Genomic DNA, 17,298 nt, shown 5'->3' with positions numbered 1-17,298 from the left:
ATATTTTGGGTCTGAAAATGTTTGAGGCAAGAAGCACAAGTATTTAGTCCAGTTTCTCATTTGTACCACTGATTTTCTAGTCTCTGTTTTTTAGTTAGTACATCTTATCTGTCTGTAAATTCTTGGGAAAGAAGGCAGTAACTAAGAGCGAATTAGTAACTAGTAGCTAAATTAATAACACCAGTTAATTTTATTCTGGGGATGGTAGAAGGTATATTTTGGGCCACTCCCAGTAGTGTTTGGGCAAAACTCCCAGCTCTGCTTGGGGATCATTCCTAATGGTGTTTAGGGGTTCCAAGGTTTAAACGGGGGTTGGCTACATGCAAGACATGTGCCTTAATTTTATATTATCTCCCAGACTCATGATTTCATTCTTTAAGGAAGAATACTCTTAAATAGTTGTAAGATTTATGTACTTCACTCTTTTAGTCTTATGTGTTCATAACCTTTCAGACTCATAAATCTGAACGTACATTTCAAAAAATATATACATAGCAAAATTTTGTGTGGAAAAGGAACTATTTAGTTGTGTTTTTGTGATTCACCTTCACTGACCAAGAGAATGATAAAGAAGGTTCTCTGAATACTCCTGACTTAACTACCACATTGATTATGGTTACTCTAAGGCTTAATAGTTTAATACCATATTTTTTAGTTCAGATTCATTTTAGTGTTCTTTTTTTTGGGGGGTGGGCAAACCTGGTGACGCTCAGGGGTTACTCTTGGCTATGTGCTCAGAAATCGCTCCTGGCTTGGGGGGCCACATGGGACTCTGGGGGATCGAACCATGGTCTGTCCTAGGCTAGTGCGGGTAAGGCAGAAGCCTTACCGCTTGCACCACTGCTCTGGCCATCCTTTCTTTAAGTTGGCCCTAATCTCTAGTACATCCACATAACGAACTCTCAGCCTCATGCCCTTTCCCCAGATAATCTGTGTACATTGTAGATTAGCTGCTAATAGCTACTTCTGATTCACAAAGGCAAAATAAAGGTTAAGAGCTATTGTTCTGTCTTTTCCAAGCTGTAGAAGTATCTAATACTTCTGCCTCATGTAGATCTTAGAAAACCAGGCCAAATGAATTATCTTTTTTTCCTTTGACTTTTAGTTTGCTTTATGTCAGCAAAAATTCTCTAATGCCTCTTCTGCATTTTACATGAAGAGTAAGCTTCTCTAGCTATTTATTGAGATTAAGGCTTAAGCCAGAAATTTCATTTTGACTAAATTAGTAGCTCTGGAAACAATGCTTCCTTTTATTTTTAACTTTGAATTTGCAAGAGAGGAGTACATTTTCAGGAGCATTTCATATTCAATAAGTTAAAAAGTCAAAAGCATGTGACATGCCATTTAAATGATTTTGACACATTCAATTCTCTTGAAACAAGTAGATCTGATTTTTGGTTTATGGGCTTGATTGTGTTTTGTTTTCTGTGTAAGAGTTTGTGTGTGTGTGTGTGCATGTGTGTGTTCATGTGTGTGTGTGTGTGTGTGTGTGTATGTAAAAGATTGCCTCCTACACTCATGAAACTAACTTTACTTTCAGGAGGACAAAAAATGCTTCATATGCAATTCACAAGATCCTTATCATGAAACACTCAATCCCGAAAGTCATCTCATTGAAAATGTGGTCACTACATTTGCTCCAAACCGCCTAAAGATTTGGTGGCAATCTGAAAATGGTATGTGATTGGTATGGGAACAAGTTCTATGGAGTATAACTGGCCACCTCAAAGGGGTTTTCAGACTCTTGGGTATTTGTAATTGCAATTGGTTTCTCTGTGCTGTAATTATGGCCTTTGAATGATTACTGTCAGAAGTGCTAACTTGTCCTGGTAAAATCTGATCCTTCTTTCTAAAACATGTATTTCTAGAAGAAAGCAGTCTTTCATGCTAGACTGAAGGAAGATTGCATAGTTTTATCCTGTGTGTTGGGGGGGGGAGGGGGTTTCTTTGGGACATGTGTATACATGTTGGGAGCAGCCTTGTGGAAGGGCATAGGAAGCCCTGGTTTTTCCGAGGTTCTGATTTTATACAAAGTATAATATCTTTCATTTTGATCAACTCCTAATGAAAGGGCAGAATCACTACACAATCCGCCCTTTCACCTTTCTAGAGAAATGTAATAGCAGTACATAACTAGCCACTCGACATACTTACATCAGAGAATATCAACATGGAGAAGAACCATTAATATTTTGTATTAGTCTTAGTTTAATAAATTCACCCAATGTGATTTACTATCGCTTGTGAAATTAAGCCCAAATTAGTTCTGCTTTTGTTTCAAACTTGAAAGCTGAAATTCAGGAAGTGAAGAGTCACTGTGTTTGTTATAACATTAGCTCCTTTTTTCCTCTTTGAGGAAAGAAGTGCACCTAAGCCATATCATGGAGGGATGAATATACTGAATTTCTTTATTATGTGTCCTTCAGCCTGATAAGCTTTTGCATGCTTGTAGTCCTTTATCATTATGTAAAGAAAAAGGCTCTTTGCCATTGCCTTTGAAGCTACAAATGATTGTAAAAGAATGATGAGTTTTTTGGAGGAATTGGCTATTTCTTGGACTTGGAAATTCTTTGATTATCACATTGAGATAGACAACTTCTGAAAATACTCACCAATTTAAAGCTTATATATTCTTAAGGAAATTATCTTGGTTGATAGTTTATTGTGAAAGAGAAATTTCTTTAAATCTGTATTGGTTTATAGACCATTTCTGCAGTACCATAGAGCTTGTAATGACCAGGATCTGGAACATATTCTGACTGGGACATGGGACAGAAAAAGTATCTTTGAAGAAGAATGCCTTGATATTAGGACTCAATTTATTCCCATCTTTGGCAATGGGCAGTAGAATAGTTTATCACTGATGTAGCTCTAGAGGAAAGGTTTTCTTGGTCCATCAGGAATTAATCACTTTTTACAACTTCGAATTTGTGAGGTAAGAGAAGCTAAATAGCAAAAATAAGAAGGGATTTTCAAACAGACTGGAGTTGTCTGTCATTCAGCTGCCAGAGATTAGATGAGATTAGACTGGTAGAATTTAGTCATTAGGAAGTCAGACCTATTGTTATAAAACCTATCTCTTTGTTGTCTGATAATTTCACAATTAAATACATTCCTAATAAATGTGTTATTAGCTACTTTGTGTGTTTTGTTCATGTTGCTCCTCACTTGGCAGAAGACATTACCAGTGTTCATCCACAGAAATAGGTTTAGAGATGCTGTTACTCTTAATTTATTCTTACGATGATGGAAATCAAATACATCCTAGAAGAATGTTCATGATGCTTTGCTTTGTGGATTTTTCTCCCCATAATAAAACAACTACAATTGTATAAATCTAAAACAATATGTCATTGGTGGAATGTGTTTAGGTGGCAGTATGGGTTCTTATGTTACAGAAGGATACTAGTCTCATTTGCTTTTTATTCTTTCTCATTACTTTTTAATTTTGAAGAAATTGTGCAAGTTTTTAAAAGCTTGGGCAAGTAGAGGATATGTGGCTGCTTACCTAATATTTCACATATACACAAATGTCCAGAGTATGTTTAGTATACAGTTCTTTTAAGAGCATTAGATAAAGTTAGTTTGATGATAATGTTTTTCTTTAGCATTCCAACTAACTCATATCCGTTCCAGTGACTATTTTCCCCCAACTCCTCCAATGATTTGGCTGGTTTCCAGACTGAGAGTTTATTCCAAAGGTCCTACCGCTTTCCTGAAAATACAGTAGACTGTGATGTTATTTATTATGGCACATTCCTGTCCTCTTCTCCTTGGATGATGGATCCCCAAAAGTGCTCTTAAGAGAAATTGTAAATGTCTCTGTAAATTTAGAGGCAGGCTTTGAAGGGTGTAGGAACCCTGCAAGGAGGTGCTCCCTGCTCCTAGAATTCCATTGGCCTTTTTAGTTTCTTAAGATGGGTTGGGGGTAGGGTGGAGGTGAAGAGGGGACACTAATGACCCTTGGGGCATGTTGCAAAGGCTCCTTTGTTTGTTCTGCCTTCCCCTGAAAGGGAAGATGTTAGTTCTAGACCTGTTTATTTATTTGAGCAATTCTTTTTGTTTCTTTGGTGCATTGTTTTTTCAATTGTGGAAATGCATCCAAAGGCTTCCCCACCAGGGTTGCACATTTCTATAACTAACATGTGTGTAGACTCTTATTTATTTTCTTTGCTGCTGCAGAGAAAGGACTATTTGTGTTTCTGCTGGAGGAGGATTGTGTCCCTGGGCTTCAGAGGGAAGCTGAATCTCTCCAGTGCACAGGAAGTGCCCTGCTCTCCCCTTTGAGAGCCCCTGGGCTTAGAGGATTGGGAAGATGATTCACTTTCCCTTAGCAAAGGTCTTGACAGCAGCTAGAGACTTTCTAGGTTATTCCAGTATTCAGGTTCCATATGTGGAACTCTAGAGAAATTTACAGAAAATGAAGGAATGATTCTGATTTGTGCTTTTTACCTGAATCAAGCACTTTGTTGTTCACTTTAGCCTCTGAGTGAAATGGGATGCAGGGAGAATTTTATGTGGAGGAGCATAAAGACAATTTAAGGAAAGAAGCTTCAACTGCTCCAACTCACTCATTCTTTTGGTCAACTCAAAGTGCCTGTGTCCACCTAACTATTCCCTTTGGTTGTTGTTCATCTGTAGGTGTGGAAAATGTAACTATCCAACTGGACTTGGAAGCTGAGTTCCATTTTACTCATCTCATAATGACTTTCAAGGTAAGGCAGCCATAACTTTCTCCCAAGTGAAATGGGAGAGCTCTGTGTAATTCCTTTTCAAAATGAATGCTGTGAGTTGGCGTCAGTAAGAACTTAAAATATTATTGTTGCCATAAATTGGGATAATTGAAGATCTTCAAAAAAAACATAAGCACCAAATAACAGCACTTAACAAATAAGCTTATCTTCACAACAATAAGCAGAAAGAACCACTATTCTGAAGTAATTCAACTGTAAACTTTTAATTAGGTATCTTTTTTATTTCCCTGTGGGAGAGAGGCAGCTTTGACTCTCTCCCAAACCACAATAAAACATCTGGAGAGTAAATCCCTGATCCCCCCGTGTTTATGTTTTAAAGTTGCTTTTGGTAACTGAAAGGAAATGTATTGTCCTTGGTTTTCAAGGTTTTGCAAAATTTGTGGAAAGAGTTTTATAGTTCCTTAAGAAATATGTATGCCTACTTAAATGTGGATTTTTTTTCTCATCCTCTGTCTTTTAGAGATGTAAAATGACCCCAGGACTAGGGAATGTCTCTTTACAAAGTCCCTTTGTTTCTTCTTAAGCAGCTGCCTGGAAATGACAGACTTCCCAGGGCTTAAAGTACATGTTAGAGCACATAAAACCCATAATTTACTTATTACTTCTCAGATTGAAATCATTTTTGCATATTTTTTAGTTGGAGTTGGGGGCTTTCTCTCTATGCTCTCAAGTTCAGAAAGGTGCCACTTTCTGATTTTACCATAAGGACTGGCAGTCATAAAAGTCTGCTCATGTCCACTACTGAAACCTGGGAGGTGGGAAGCATGGGTGGGCATGGAAGTAAGTCAGAAGGTGAGAGGGAGGCTGACCTTGGGCTGCTCATTCCCATGGCTGAGCCCTTTATCTCTAGTCCCTGGCCCTTCTCTGGGAATGTGCTATGAGTACAGGAGAGCAAAGTTTACACTGTGACACTTGATATCCTGAGAGGGCTGGGAGGTTTTTCTCTTATTCTATTACTTAACCATTGTCCTTCCATTGATCATGCACTCACCTTACTGATTGGAAATGAAATTCAGTCATGCTTCGCGATGTTTCTTCACATTAGATGATACCTCACTGTACTCAAAATTGTCTGTCAATATTATTTTTTCTAATTTTTCCACTTGCGAAGGGAATCTATCTGCATGCATGTGTAATTCTGTGTTTATTTGTATACAAAAGTCGTTTTGGAGGGGCCGGAGAGAAAGCACAGCAGTAGGGCATTTGCCTTACATGCAGCCAACCCAGGACGAATGATGGTTCAAATCTCAGCATCCCATATGGTCCCCTTAGCCTGTCAGGAGCAATTACAGAGCTCAGAGCCAGGAGTAACCCCTGAACACTGCTAGATGTGAACCCCCCAAAAAATGTCCTTATGGAGTTGAATATTCATTCAAGTGAATACAATGGGTCAAAGATGAAATTCTGCATGAGTACTCAGGTCAAACAGTGGAAGTGGGAATTGAACCTAGGACATGAGAAATTGAGTATAACTTGTCATACCCATAGATAAAACCTATCCTTTGACTTCTAGCTCCTGTGTAAAGTAATATCATGGGGTTGGGTATCAATTCCTAGCATCCTCTTTACTGTAGGATATATTTAGAGTTTGGGCTTTCTCAGTGGTAAAATGGAGAGAGTAATAATACAACATGGGGTTGTATGACTTACTCCTCTGCTCTGGGAATAAGGATTACTCCTGACTGTGCATATAATCGAAACGTCATCATTTTATGAATGCTGATGTTTACAGTAGAATAATTGATGAGTTTTTTGTGTTTTGGTTTCTATGTAAATGCCCTATCTGAAATTTTATAAAATCTTATAAAAATTACAGCTCTGTAGAGTGTCAGTCTTCTAGAAGAGAAAGATATAGACCAGATTATTTGTAAGGATGTACGAACTGTCAAAAAAAGAAAGCTTCATTATGCAAGGATGGGAGTACCCTTGGCCTAGGCCTAGAAGAATGAACAGGATGTCAGTATGAAGAGGTGGGAGGAAAGCAATTCTTGGCAAGTCTGAGAGCTAAGGATTTTTTTGGTTTTTCGGGCCACACCCATTTGATGCTCAGGGATTACTTCTGGCTAAGCGTTTAGAAATTGCCCCTGGCTTGGGGGGACCATATGGGACACAGGGGGATCGAACCGCGGTCCTGATCCTTGGCTAGCGCTTGCAAGGCAGACATCTTACCTCTAGCTTCACCTCGCTGGCCCCGAGAGCTAAGTTTTTATAATAGGATGGTTCCAGCTGGGTTTGCTCTGACCTGACTTTTTATCTTCCTGGATCTTGAAGCTGTGAAGGAAAAGGGGGAAGTATGATTATAGTGAGAAATCCCTTGTCTCTTTGGTGCGAAGTGGATTTTTTAGGAAGTAGGAAGCAGTACAGACAGAAAATGAGATCTGTGTTTTAAATTGGGAGTCCAAGAAGATTAACCAATGTGAACATAAGAAATCAGGCTCTTTTGGGAGGGGGTCAGTGTTCATGGAGAGCTGATGTCAGAGTATTGTGTTAATGTAGAAGCTGTCTATGACTCATCAAGGAGGGATTTTCTGCAACCCGGGGTATCCTGACAGTATCTCTTGGGAAGTGTCTTTTCAAGTCACATAAATCTCCTGGATGCCATATTTATCAAAATATCACCCTCTGCTGCTGCTGCTGCTGCTGCTGCTGCTGCTGCTGCTGCTGCTGCTACTACTACTACTACTACTACTACTACTACTACTACTACTACTACTACTACTACTATTACCTTTGAGAGTCATTGTTGAGGGAAAGCCCTGGGTTTTTGCTTGTTTAGGCCACAACCAGGATGCTCAAGTTTCTCTTGCTCTACTCTCAGAAATCACTCTTGGCAGTACTCATGGACCAGAGGGATGCCAGAGATCAAACCCAGATGTGCCAGGTGCAAGGAAAGGGCCCTACCAAACTCTTCTCTCTCTCTCTCTCTCTCTCTCTCTCTCTCTCTCTCTCTCTCTCTCTCTCTCTCTCTCTCTCTCGCTCACTCGCTCACTCTCGCTCTCTCTCGCGCGCTCTCTCTCTCTCCCTCTCTCGCTATAAGCCCTTGATTTCTAAGAGAGTCAGTTGCACCCTTTAGATTAAAAGGTTAAATTATGACTGAAAGAAAAAAAAGAGGAAAAACAATGGAATTGTAAGAAAAGGGATAAGTCAAAGATTACTTAGCTATCCAGCTGAGTAACCAGGAAGGGGATAATACTGCCATTAATAGTGAAAAAGGATATGTGGATGAAAAGAATGTTCATATCCATTATTTTCTGTGCTTTAAACCCATGGAAATGGATGATAAATAGTATATTGGCTTTTCTTTTCTTTCTTTTTCTTTCTTTTTATTTTATTTTATTTTTTTGGTTTTTGGGTCACACCCGCAGTGTGTGACACTGATCACAGTGCTCAGGGGTTACTTCTGGCTCTACGCTCAGAAATTGCTCCTGGCAGGCTCAGGGGACCATATGGGATGCCGGGATTTGAACCACTGTCCTTCTAAATGCAAGGCAAATGCCCTACCTCCATACTATCTCTCCGGCCCCTTTTCTTTAAGCTAGCAAAATTTATGTACAATATACACAATATGCTTCTGCACATAGACAGATGTTTCCAACTCCAAAGCTCCCTTATTTACAGAAGCATCTGTGCAGTAAATGTGAAGCTTGAGAAGACTGATGACTGAGCAAATAGCATGGAAAGACTTCCCGTTGTGTGGGTAAATGTGTGTTTCTAGTTTCTAGTAGTTTCTTAAATCCACAGGAAATTAAATGACTTGTCAATGAGCCATGAGAACCCAGAAGTTTTCAGATGGGAGAAAGATGGAAGTACAGTCAGAACTATCTGCGGGCTCTTTTCTCTCTGTTCTCTTGAGACATAGACATCAGAGTATACTCTTGCCAGTGGTCACCAACCTGCAGCCCAAAGTCATGGGGAGTTTTCCCTGGTTCAGTTGGTGATTGGGTTTTGCAAAACACAATCATTATGAATTCTTTGATACTCTTGAATTGATTATAGTGTGATTTTTTTTTAATATTCCTGAAGAAGAAAAAAATAATGAGAACCTGACAATGAATAAGTATATAAGTCAAAGTACAATTTTCACTTTTTTTTTAAAATATCTGTTCATTAGTGAACTAGATCATAAGGAATATTGAGGTAGGCAAAAGGGGATCTGGTCTTGTACTGAGTAATCATTAGCTTTTACTCCACATTTCTGTCAGACATTGGGTTTAATTATTGAGTACTTTTTTGTTTGTTTGGTTTTGGGGTCACACCCAGCAGCACTCAGGGGTCACTCCTGTCTCCACACTCAGAAATCGCTCCTGGCAGGCTCGGGGGACCACATGGGATGCCGGGATTCGAACCAATGACCTTCTGCATGAAAGGCAAACACCTTACCTCCATGCTATCTCTCCAGCCCCAATTATCGAGTACTTTTACAAGAGTTCTGTTGCCAGGTTTGCTTGTTATTCAATGTTATGACTCCATTTCCCTAAATTCACTTACCCTGTGATTGAAAATCTTGCCTGTTTTTGATGCTCGGGTGCTCGTTCTGTTCCATATTTTATTTTTTTTTTATTTTTTATTTTTTTGGTTTATGGCTCATATCCGGCAGTGCTCAAGGGTTATTCCTGGCTCTACAAGGCAAGTGCCTTAACCTCTGTACTGTCTCTCCAGCCCTAGGAATTGTTTTCATATGGGAACTTTTTTTTTTGATTTTTTTTTTTTTTTTTTTGTATTTTTGGGTCACACCCGGCAGTGCTCAGGGGTTACTCCTGGCTCTACGCTCAGAAATCGTCCCTGGTAAGCTCAGGGAATCATGTGGGATGCCAGGATTAGAACCACTGTCCTTCTGCATGCAAGGCAAATGGCCTTACCTCCATGCTATTTCTCTGGCCCCCATATTTTATTTCTTTTTTTTTTTTTTTTTTTTTTTTGGTTTTAGGGCCACACCCGGCGGTGCTCAGGGGTTATGCCTGGCTATCAGAAATAGCTCCTGGCAGGCACGGGGGACCATATGGGACACCGGGATTCAAACCAACCACCTTAGGTCCTGGGTTGGCTGCTTGCAAGGCAAACGCCGCTGTGCTATCTCTCCGGCCCCCATATTTTATTTCTTAATTGACTCTGTTCACATGCTCTTCTAAATCTCTGTTCATCTCCATTTCTAAGATTTTCTTATTATTTTCTCTGTTACCCTTTTTTTTTTTTAGCATTTCTCAATGTCTTTTGCTAGTTAGAAAGACGGGTTTTACACCATGAAGAGATATAGCAATTGTTTCAAATTGATTCTTGTAGATCTAAGTTTTGGTAATTTCATTTGCCTTCCTGTTTTAACAAACAATATGAGGTAAATTTGTGCTTGTACGGAGGCAGGGTAGGGTGATGGGCAGGAATGGGACACTGGTAAGAGGAAAGGCCATACTGGTGATTGAATTGGTGTTTGAACGTTTAATGGCAAAAACCAGTTGTATTATGAACAACTTGGCAAATCACAGAGTTATAATAAAAATTTTTAAAAGCAAAAGTAAGATGGATTTTGCCTTAATTTACTTGGATTTTCATCTAAGCTCTCCCTGGAGCAAATGAGCTAATATGTCTGAGCCTCGGTGTCTATCTGTGATGGTGTATTTATTTGCTAGAAGCTGCTGTGCAATTGAAAGAGGTAACTTCAATGACAGAATGCATTTTCCTACAGCTCTGGAAACTAGAAATTAAAGTCAGGGTATCAGTAGCTTTTTGTTTTGTTTTGTTTTTTGTTTTTTGGGGGGCCACACCTGGCAACTTCTGGTTACTTCTGGTTCTGCACTCAGAAATTGCTCCTGGCAGGCTCGGGACATATAGGACATATGGGATGCCGGGAATCGAACTCAGCTTAGTCCTGGGTTTCCACATGCAAGGCAAACTGCTGTGCTATCACTCCAACACCCGCCCCCCATAGTTTTGATTTCTTCTGGGAGTTTTTTCTTTTCTTCCTCCCATGTGTTCCTATAGTGTTATTTCTCAGGGCATCTGCTTTTTTATTTTTCTTGTAAAGACCCAAGTCTGATTGACTTATCACCTACTCAAGTAACCTTATTTAGTTTTTACTTACCTTGTAAAAGACCCTGTCTCCACATATAGTCACATTTGGAGGTGTGTGGGTCTAGGTTTTCAATGAAAAATTTGGGGAGGACCTCACAGAAGATAAAATAAAATAAAGCAATTCATGTCCCTGGTCCCATACTATTCTTTCTCTATACACTTTTTTTTTTGTTTTGTTTTGAGGCCACACCCTGTGACACTCAGGGATTACTCCTGGCTATGCACTCAGAAGTTGCTCCTGGCTCAGGGGGCCATTTAGGATGCCAGGTGATTGAACCCAGGTCCGTCCTGCGCAGCTGCGTGCAAGGCAAATGCTCTACCACTGTGCTATCGTTCTGGCTCCTCTATACACTTTTCTTCTTAAACTTTGAGTCATGAATCTAGATGGGACCTGAATGTCACTGAGGTGTGAGGACCACGGAAATTTTGTTTTAAAATAAATGCATGATTTATTATCAATAAATGTTTGATTCATATAACATATTACATAAATTTTTCTTGGGCAAATAAAGGTAGCAAGTTAGGAAATTTTTAAAAAGTCAGAGCAATTCTATCAAAATCCTCTGTTCCTCTATTGATGGTTTTTTTTTTTGGAGCACTGATCTCGACTCATTATATTGCCCTTTGCCCATTGGGGGGGGCATAGCATAACATACTTGGAGGTTTCAGATACTGGGTGTGTGCATTTCTCCAAAGTCAGGTTTTAGACTCACTCTCCTAGCTATAGGCCAGGATGCTATTTCCCTGTGTCCAAAGATATCTCCATGTGCAAACTCTAGTCCAAAACTAAATGCCTTCATTTCTATTCTGTGTCAGGTTATTATTTACACAGTCCTCTCCTCCCCCAGCTCCCTAAACTCAGCTGCAGCTTCCTCCCTTTCCACTTAAATCCAGTTGGTCATCTGGGTTTCAATACAACTGGTCATCCATTCGTATTTTACTTTCACTAAATTTTCAGAGAAGTCATTTCCATCCCTTTCTCTTGATCCAGGCTATAATTGTTCAAGTTAATGCCTTATTAACTATTACTTGGTTCCATGGACTCTTGTTTTTTCCTGTGTTCAGAATGTTTCAACAAAGGTTTTTCTAAAATACAATCTTGATTGTTTTTTACTATTCATTTCAAATTTTTATTTTCCTTTTAAATTGCATGCTAATAAGCTTTTTAATATATCAAGCAAATTCCTTATTGCTATGAGCCAACCAACTGTTCTATCTGCTTACCAATGGAAAACATTAAATGAACCGGTGATCTGCTCCACCCTTCTACTGAAAAGTACTTAAAGGATGATGCTATCTCTTCTATGAGACATTGCTAACTTCTTGTGTTTTGATAGTCAGTTAAATTATTTCTAAGCATGCAATCCAGTTTATTCAATAGGTATATTCACAACAGTTGAAACCATCATCACTGTCTATTCTGAAAATATTCTTTTTCATCACCCTAATAGAAACTCTGTGTCCTGTAAACAATAGCTCCTCATTGCCCCTTTACTTCAGCCCTGCTAATCTCTGATATACTTTTTGTAAATATAAAAAGATAGATATATGTTTTATTTAAATGGAACATACAATATTTACTATATTTTATATATCTGTGTATTTCACTGAGTATAATATTCTTCGGGTTCATCTTGTGGAAATGCTACAACCTACTTACTTTTTCTTTGAGTAATTGAACAATACACATTATGAATCTACATTTTGATTACCTATTCATCTGTTGCTGGACAGTAGGATTTTTCCACATTTTAGTTTTCATGCATGAAGCAGCTATAAACATTCATGTACAGAGATGTATCTGAGTCCCTGCTTCTAGTTCTCTGGGGCTATCTATTGAGAGTGGAACTATGAAATTTTCCAGATTCTTGGGGGAATTTTCTTCTTCTTTTCCCCCCCAAAACACACTTGTGATTCTACTGTATTCATGTATTTAACGTACTCTATTGTAAATTATTTCTAGCCATGTCCTTACTTCACTGGACCATCTTCAGCCATTACATATCTTTGAGTCACACCCGGCTCTGCTCAGGGGTTACTCCTGGCTCTGCGCTTAGGAAACAACCCCGGCAGGCAAGGGGGACCATATGGAATGCCAGGATTCAAACCACTGTCCTTCTGCATGCAAGGCAAACACCCTATCTCCATGCTATCTCTTCGGCCCCAGCCATTACATATCTAATGAATAATTAAATGAACCAGTGAAGGAATCAACCAATCATATATTGACTGATATATAATGAACATAATTACTAGGCCAAAACTTGTATACTATTAGGCTTGCTTATAATTGATTATAACAACTTATAATCTCTGATAGGATGGGAGAATTAACAAACTTTAGAGACTAGATATTTTCCTTGCAAGAAGAATTTTCATGGAGCAAAATGAATGTATTTGAAATCCAGGCTCAATTTGAAATACTAGCCATATGTGCTCAGGGTTTGTGTTCCAGGTTTGATTGATATTTTCATTTGAAACTATAGGAAAACAAACAGACAACCTATATATTACCAATAGGAAATACCAAATGAGCCTTTTTTCCCTTTCTTTAGACATTCCGCCCTGCTGCTATGCTGATTGAACGATCATCTGACTTTGGGACCACCTGGGGTGTGTACAGATATTTTGCCTATGACTGTGAGAGCTCATTTCCAGGCATTTCAACTGGACCTATGAAAAAAGTCGATGATATAATTTGTGATTCCCGATATTCTGATATTGAGCCCTCAACGGAAGGAGAGGTATGTTTTTATGGTTTTTTCATTTTTACAATCTATTTGCAAATCTACTCTTTGGTCAATGCAAAAGTGACAGTTCTGCATTATACTTAAATTCTTTTTTTTTTTTTTTTTGGTTATTGGGTCACACCCGGCAGTGCTCAGGGGTTATTCCTGGCTCCAGGCTCAGAAATTGCTCCTGGCAGGCACAGGGGACCATATGGGGTGCCGGGATTCGAACTGATGGCCTCCTGCATGAAAGGCAAACACCTTACCTCCATGCTATCTCTCCGGCCCCTATACTTAAACTCTTATATATAATATATACTAAATCTTATTCTCTTTTAGGTGATATTTCGTGTTTTAGACCCTGCCTTCAAAATAGAAGATCCTTATAGCCCAAGGATACAGAGTAAGCTTGTTTTCAAATAGATATAAGCTTTGGTGTAAAACAACAATCATAGAAAAACTCATATCTGACTCCTGATAACTCAGATCTAAATATTCTCATTTAGAGAATATTCACTTTTTTCTTTTCCCACTTCATTTTCCTCTTTTCTCTTTAATACCCTATAGAAACTCTTGAAATCAGAAGTAATTATCTGATGGGGAGCATATTGAAAGGATAAAAGATTTATGTCTCTATGACATCAAACAATTATGTTGACCACATTGACTTATTTATATGATTGCTCAGTAAGCGATTGTAATAAAGTGTCTCCCAAAATATAGTGACTTCAGTACTGTATTGAGTAAGTTACTCAAGTAAGATAGAATTAAATTTTTCAAGTGGTAGAAATAGTATAGCAGATATTACTACTGGGCACCCTTGCACTAGGGTGACCCAGCTTTAATCCCCAGCATTCCACATGGTTCCATGAGCCTCTCCAGGAGTGAGTCCTGAGCACTATTGGGTATAACACAAAAAAGGGAAGAAATCTGTAATCACCCTGAGGGATTTAAGTTGCCAGAGGTAGGCTTATCAGGTAAATACATTTCAACTGTGGGTTAACTGTTTTTTTTTGTTTGGTTGTTTGGTTGTTTGTTTTTTGTTTTGGGCCACACCCAGTAACACTCAGGGGTTAGTCCTGGCTATGCGCTCAGAAATCGCCCCCGGTTTAGGGGCACAGTGGGCAAGGCAGATGCCTTACCGCTTGCGCCACTGCTCTGGCCCCAAACTGTTTTTTTTTAATGTAAATGTATTCCATGTAATATTTGTGACTAATATAAATATGTCTTCAAAATGTATGGTTAGTATAACCATGGTTCATGTGATTTTGGACATTATTTTGGGAGAGGGACACATCAAACAATGCTCAGAGGTTTCAAGAATTATTCCTGGCAGTGCTCAGTGGACTATAGGATGCTGGGGATTGAACGATGATTGGCCATGTTTAAGACAAGTGGTGTTGCTCCAAGTCCAAATTTTGGATATTCTTAACTAAAAAAAAAAACAAAGACTTCTTTTTTCCCTGTAATTAAAATTTAACTGAGTATCTACTATTTATATTTGTAAATTTCCTATTTCTAATCTCGTCTCTCAAGTTTTCAATTTCTTTCTGCCCTAGAATCTTTATTCACAAGAGGTTGATCAATGTCACCAAGACCTTAATCCAGAGTTAGGAAGGGAGTAAGTAAAGGGCAAGAAACAAAAGTTTTCGATTACTCCATGTACATCCTTTTAGTTAAAATTATTGCTAAAGGAGATAGTTTTCTAGCTAAGTGACCTGTGCTTTCTGGAATTCTTGACTGGGACTTGTATTGTCATGATGAGAATAGAAGTATTAGAGGAAAACAAGAAGTCTTAGCCATGTCCAATATAGTTAATAAGGTGAAAGCTGTATATTTTCTTAAAAAAAAAAAAAACGAGTAAATTGAGGCTCAGAGTTGGAATAACATGTATAAAAAGATACAGCTTTTTATTGTCAGTCAAGTCTAGAGTCCACGTGTTTGAATTCTCAATTCAGATTGCTTTTTAGCATTCAACAATTATGCTTTTCTAATAGTAATAATGACCTTTGGGTTATTATGGCAAGAAATGAGTCAATGTCTATGAAAAACCCACTAAAGTGCCTGCCATATAGGAAACCTTTGATAAACTGAAGCTGCTGCCATGACTATTGTTAATGTTGCTGGGGCTTAAGTCTGTGTAGACCTGGACATGCTCTCCTACCCTAATTAACAAGCAGTTGAGCTGAAGCAGGGCTCCTTCTTGGTGATCCTTCCCAGCTGTGCACAGCCCTCTTTGTAAACAGAGGTCCCATGAACTTCCAGCTTGAAGCATGTAAGGGTAGAATGGAAGACATCCAGGAATCATGGCCAGAAAAGTGTTATTTCCTCCCTTAAATTAATTTTACATGAGACCCAGGTTGTTTCTGGCCTAGAATATGCTCATTCATTCTATTGTAAATTAAATATTTAATGGTACATCCAGCTCTGAGCCATTCCTCTCTGACCTGTGAGGAAAGGCCTGCCCTTCCTAGTCTCCAAATACTTGGGAGAAATGGCTCCATGACTGACTGATACCTCTTTTTTTTGTTTGTTTTGTTTTTGGGTTTCTGGTGGTCCTCAGGGGTTACTCCTGGCTCTGTGCTCAGAAATCGCCTCTGACAGGCACAGAAGACCATATGGGATGCCGGGATTCGAAACACTGTCCATCCTGAATCGGCTGCATGCAAGACAAACACCTTATCACTGTACTAGCTCTCCATCCCCCATGATACCTCTTGAGTTCCTGAAAGAACTCACAATCTGCTCCCTTTTTGGTGAAATTTGTGGTTGTTGGAGAATGTGTATTTTAATTCTCAATTTTTATTGTTAGAGGTCATCAGAAAAAATATTTTTGCATAAAAGAAGCATCCATTTTGGCTATGTATGCTTTTGATACACTTGTGATAAAGAAAAAAAAATTTCTTTAGTTGTTCTCATTGTTGAGACCTCGAGACTCACTTCAAAAGTGATTTTGCCTCTTAGAACAGTAGTCAGTAGGAGGCTTGGTGGTTGTTCCAGAATGGCAGAGGAGAGCAGAAGAGCCTATTTGCTCTTCTGAGGGCTTCCACAAAGATCAGTTCAAGGGTTTCTCCAACTGCTCTTCAAGTTCGTTGTTTGGCCTCTTGTCAATAGGCGTTTGTGTTCATTCTATGCAGGAACATTTGTGCAGGAGGAAATGGAATTCACAAATTCCATTCAGCTCAGTAGTACCACGGTTCCTCTGTTTAGTTTTGGATTTTATAAAAGAGCCAAAGTTTAATGCATAGCTTTTCTCTTTCAACTGACAGCTATTTCTAAGGTCTTTGTTATAAGCTGTGCATGTACTATAAGTATTTTAAGTTGTATTTGGGTTTTGAAAATAGCTGTTGCACTAAACTAATACTCTTGTCCCTGGGTGTAAGTTATAAGAATGTGTCAGCAGAAATCAGAGTTAAGTTTAGGAGCAAACATCTGAGAGGGCAGATGTTCTAATCAATCTTTTGAGGTGCACTTTAGAAAGCAACTTAGTAATTAATGAAAACATTGTCAAGAAGGTTGACTGCTCTTTGTTTATCAGGTAACTTGAGAATGTAATCTATAGCCTAGTTTCTCTAATAAGCATATGTCTTAAAAGACCTGTGGAAAAAATAAAATATAAAGGAATGAAAAGTTGAGCACTAAGTATTTGTGAAATATTTTTTTCCCAGGGCTGGAGAGATGGCATGGAGGCAAAGCGTTTGCCTTTCTTGCAGAAGGTCATTGGTTCAAATCCCGGTGTCCCATATGGT

The 17,298-nt window shown here is 38.8% G+C and overlaps 1 protein-coding gene across 1 annotated transcript in view; it reads left to right on the top strand.

Annotated features, from left to right (window-relative positions):
- The window catches only part of LAMB1 (laminin subunit beta 1), a 92,645-nt gene that overhangs the window by 2,889 nt on the left and 72,458 nt on the right, over positions 1-17,298 (top strand). Inside the window, exons 3-6 of the mRNA XM_049783834.1 lie at positions 1,541-1,676; positions 4,642-4,715; positions 13,376-13,564; positions 13,889-13,952. Coding sequence (XP_049639791.1) covers positions 1,541-1,676; positions 4,642-4,715; positions 13,376-13,564; positions 13,889-13,952 — 463 coding nt within the window. The remainder of the gene's footprint in view (positions 1-1,540; positions 1,677-4,641; positions 4,716-13,375; positions 13,565-13,888; positions 13,953-17,298) is intronic.

Source organism: Suncus etruscus, chromosome 1 (assembly GCF_024139225.1).
Source record: "Suncus etruscus isolate mSunEtr1 chromosome 1, mSunEtr1.pri.cur, whole genome shotgun sequence".
NCBI lineage: Eukaryota > Metazoa > Chordata > Mammalia > Eulipotyphla > Soricidae > Suncus > Suncus etruscus.
Note: the sequence above shows the minus strand (reverse complement) of the source record. Positions and strands in the feature narration are given on the sequence as shown.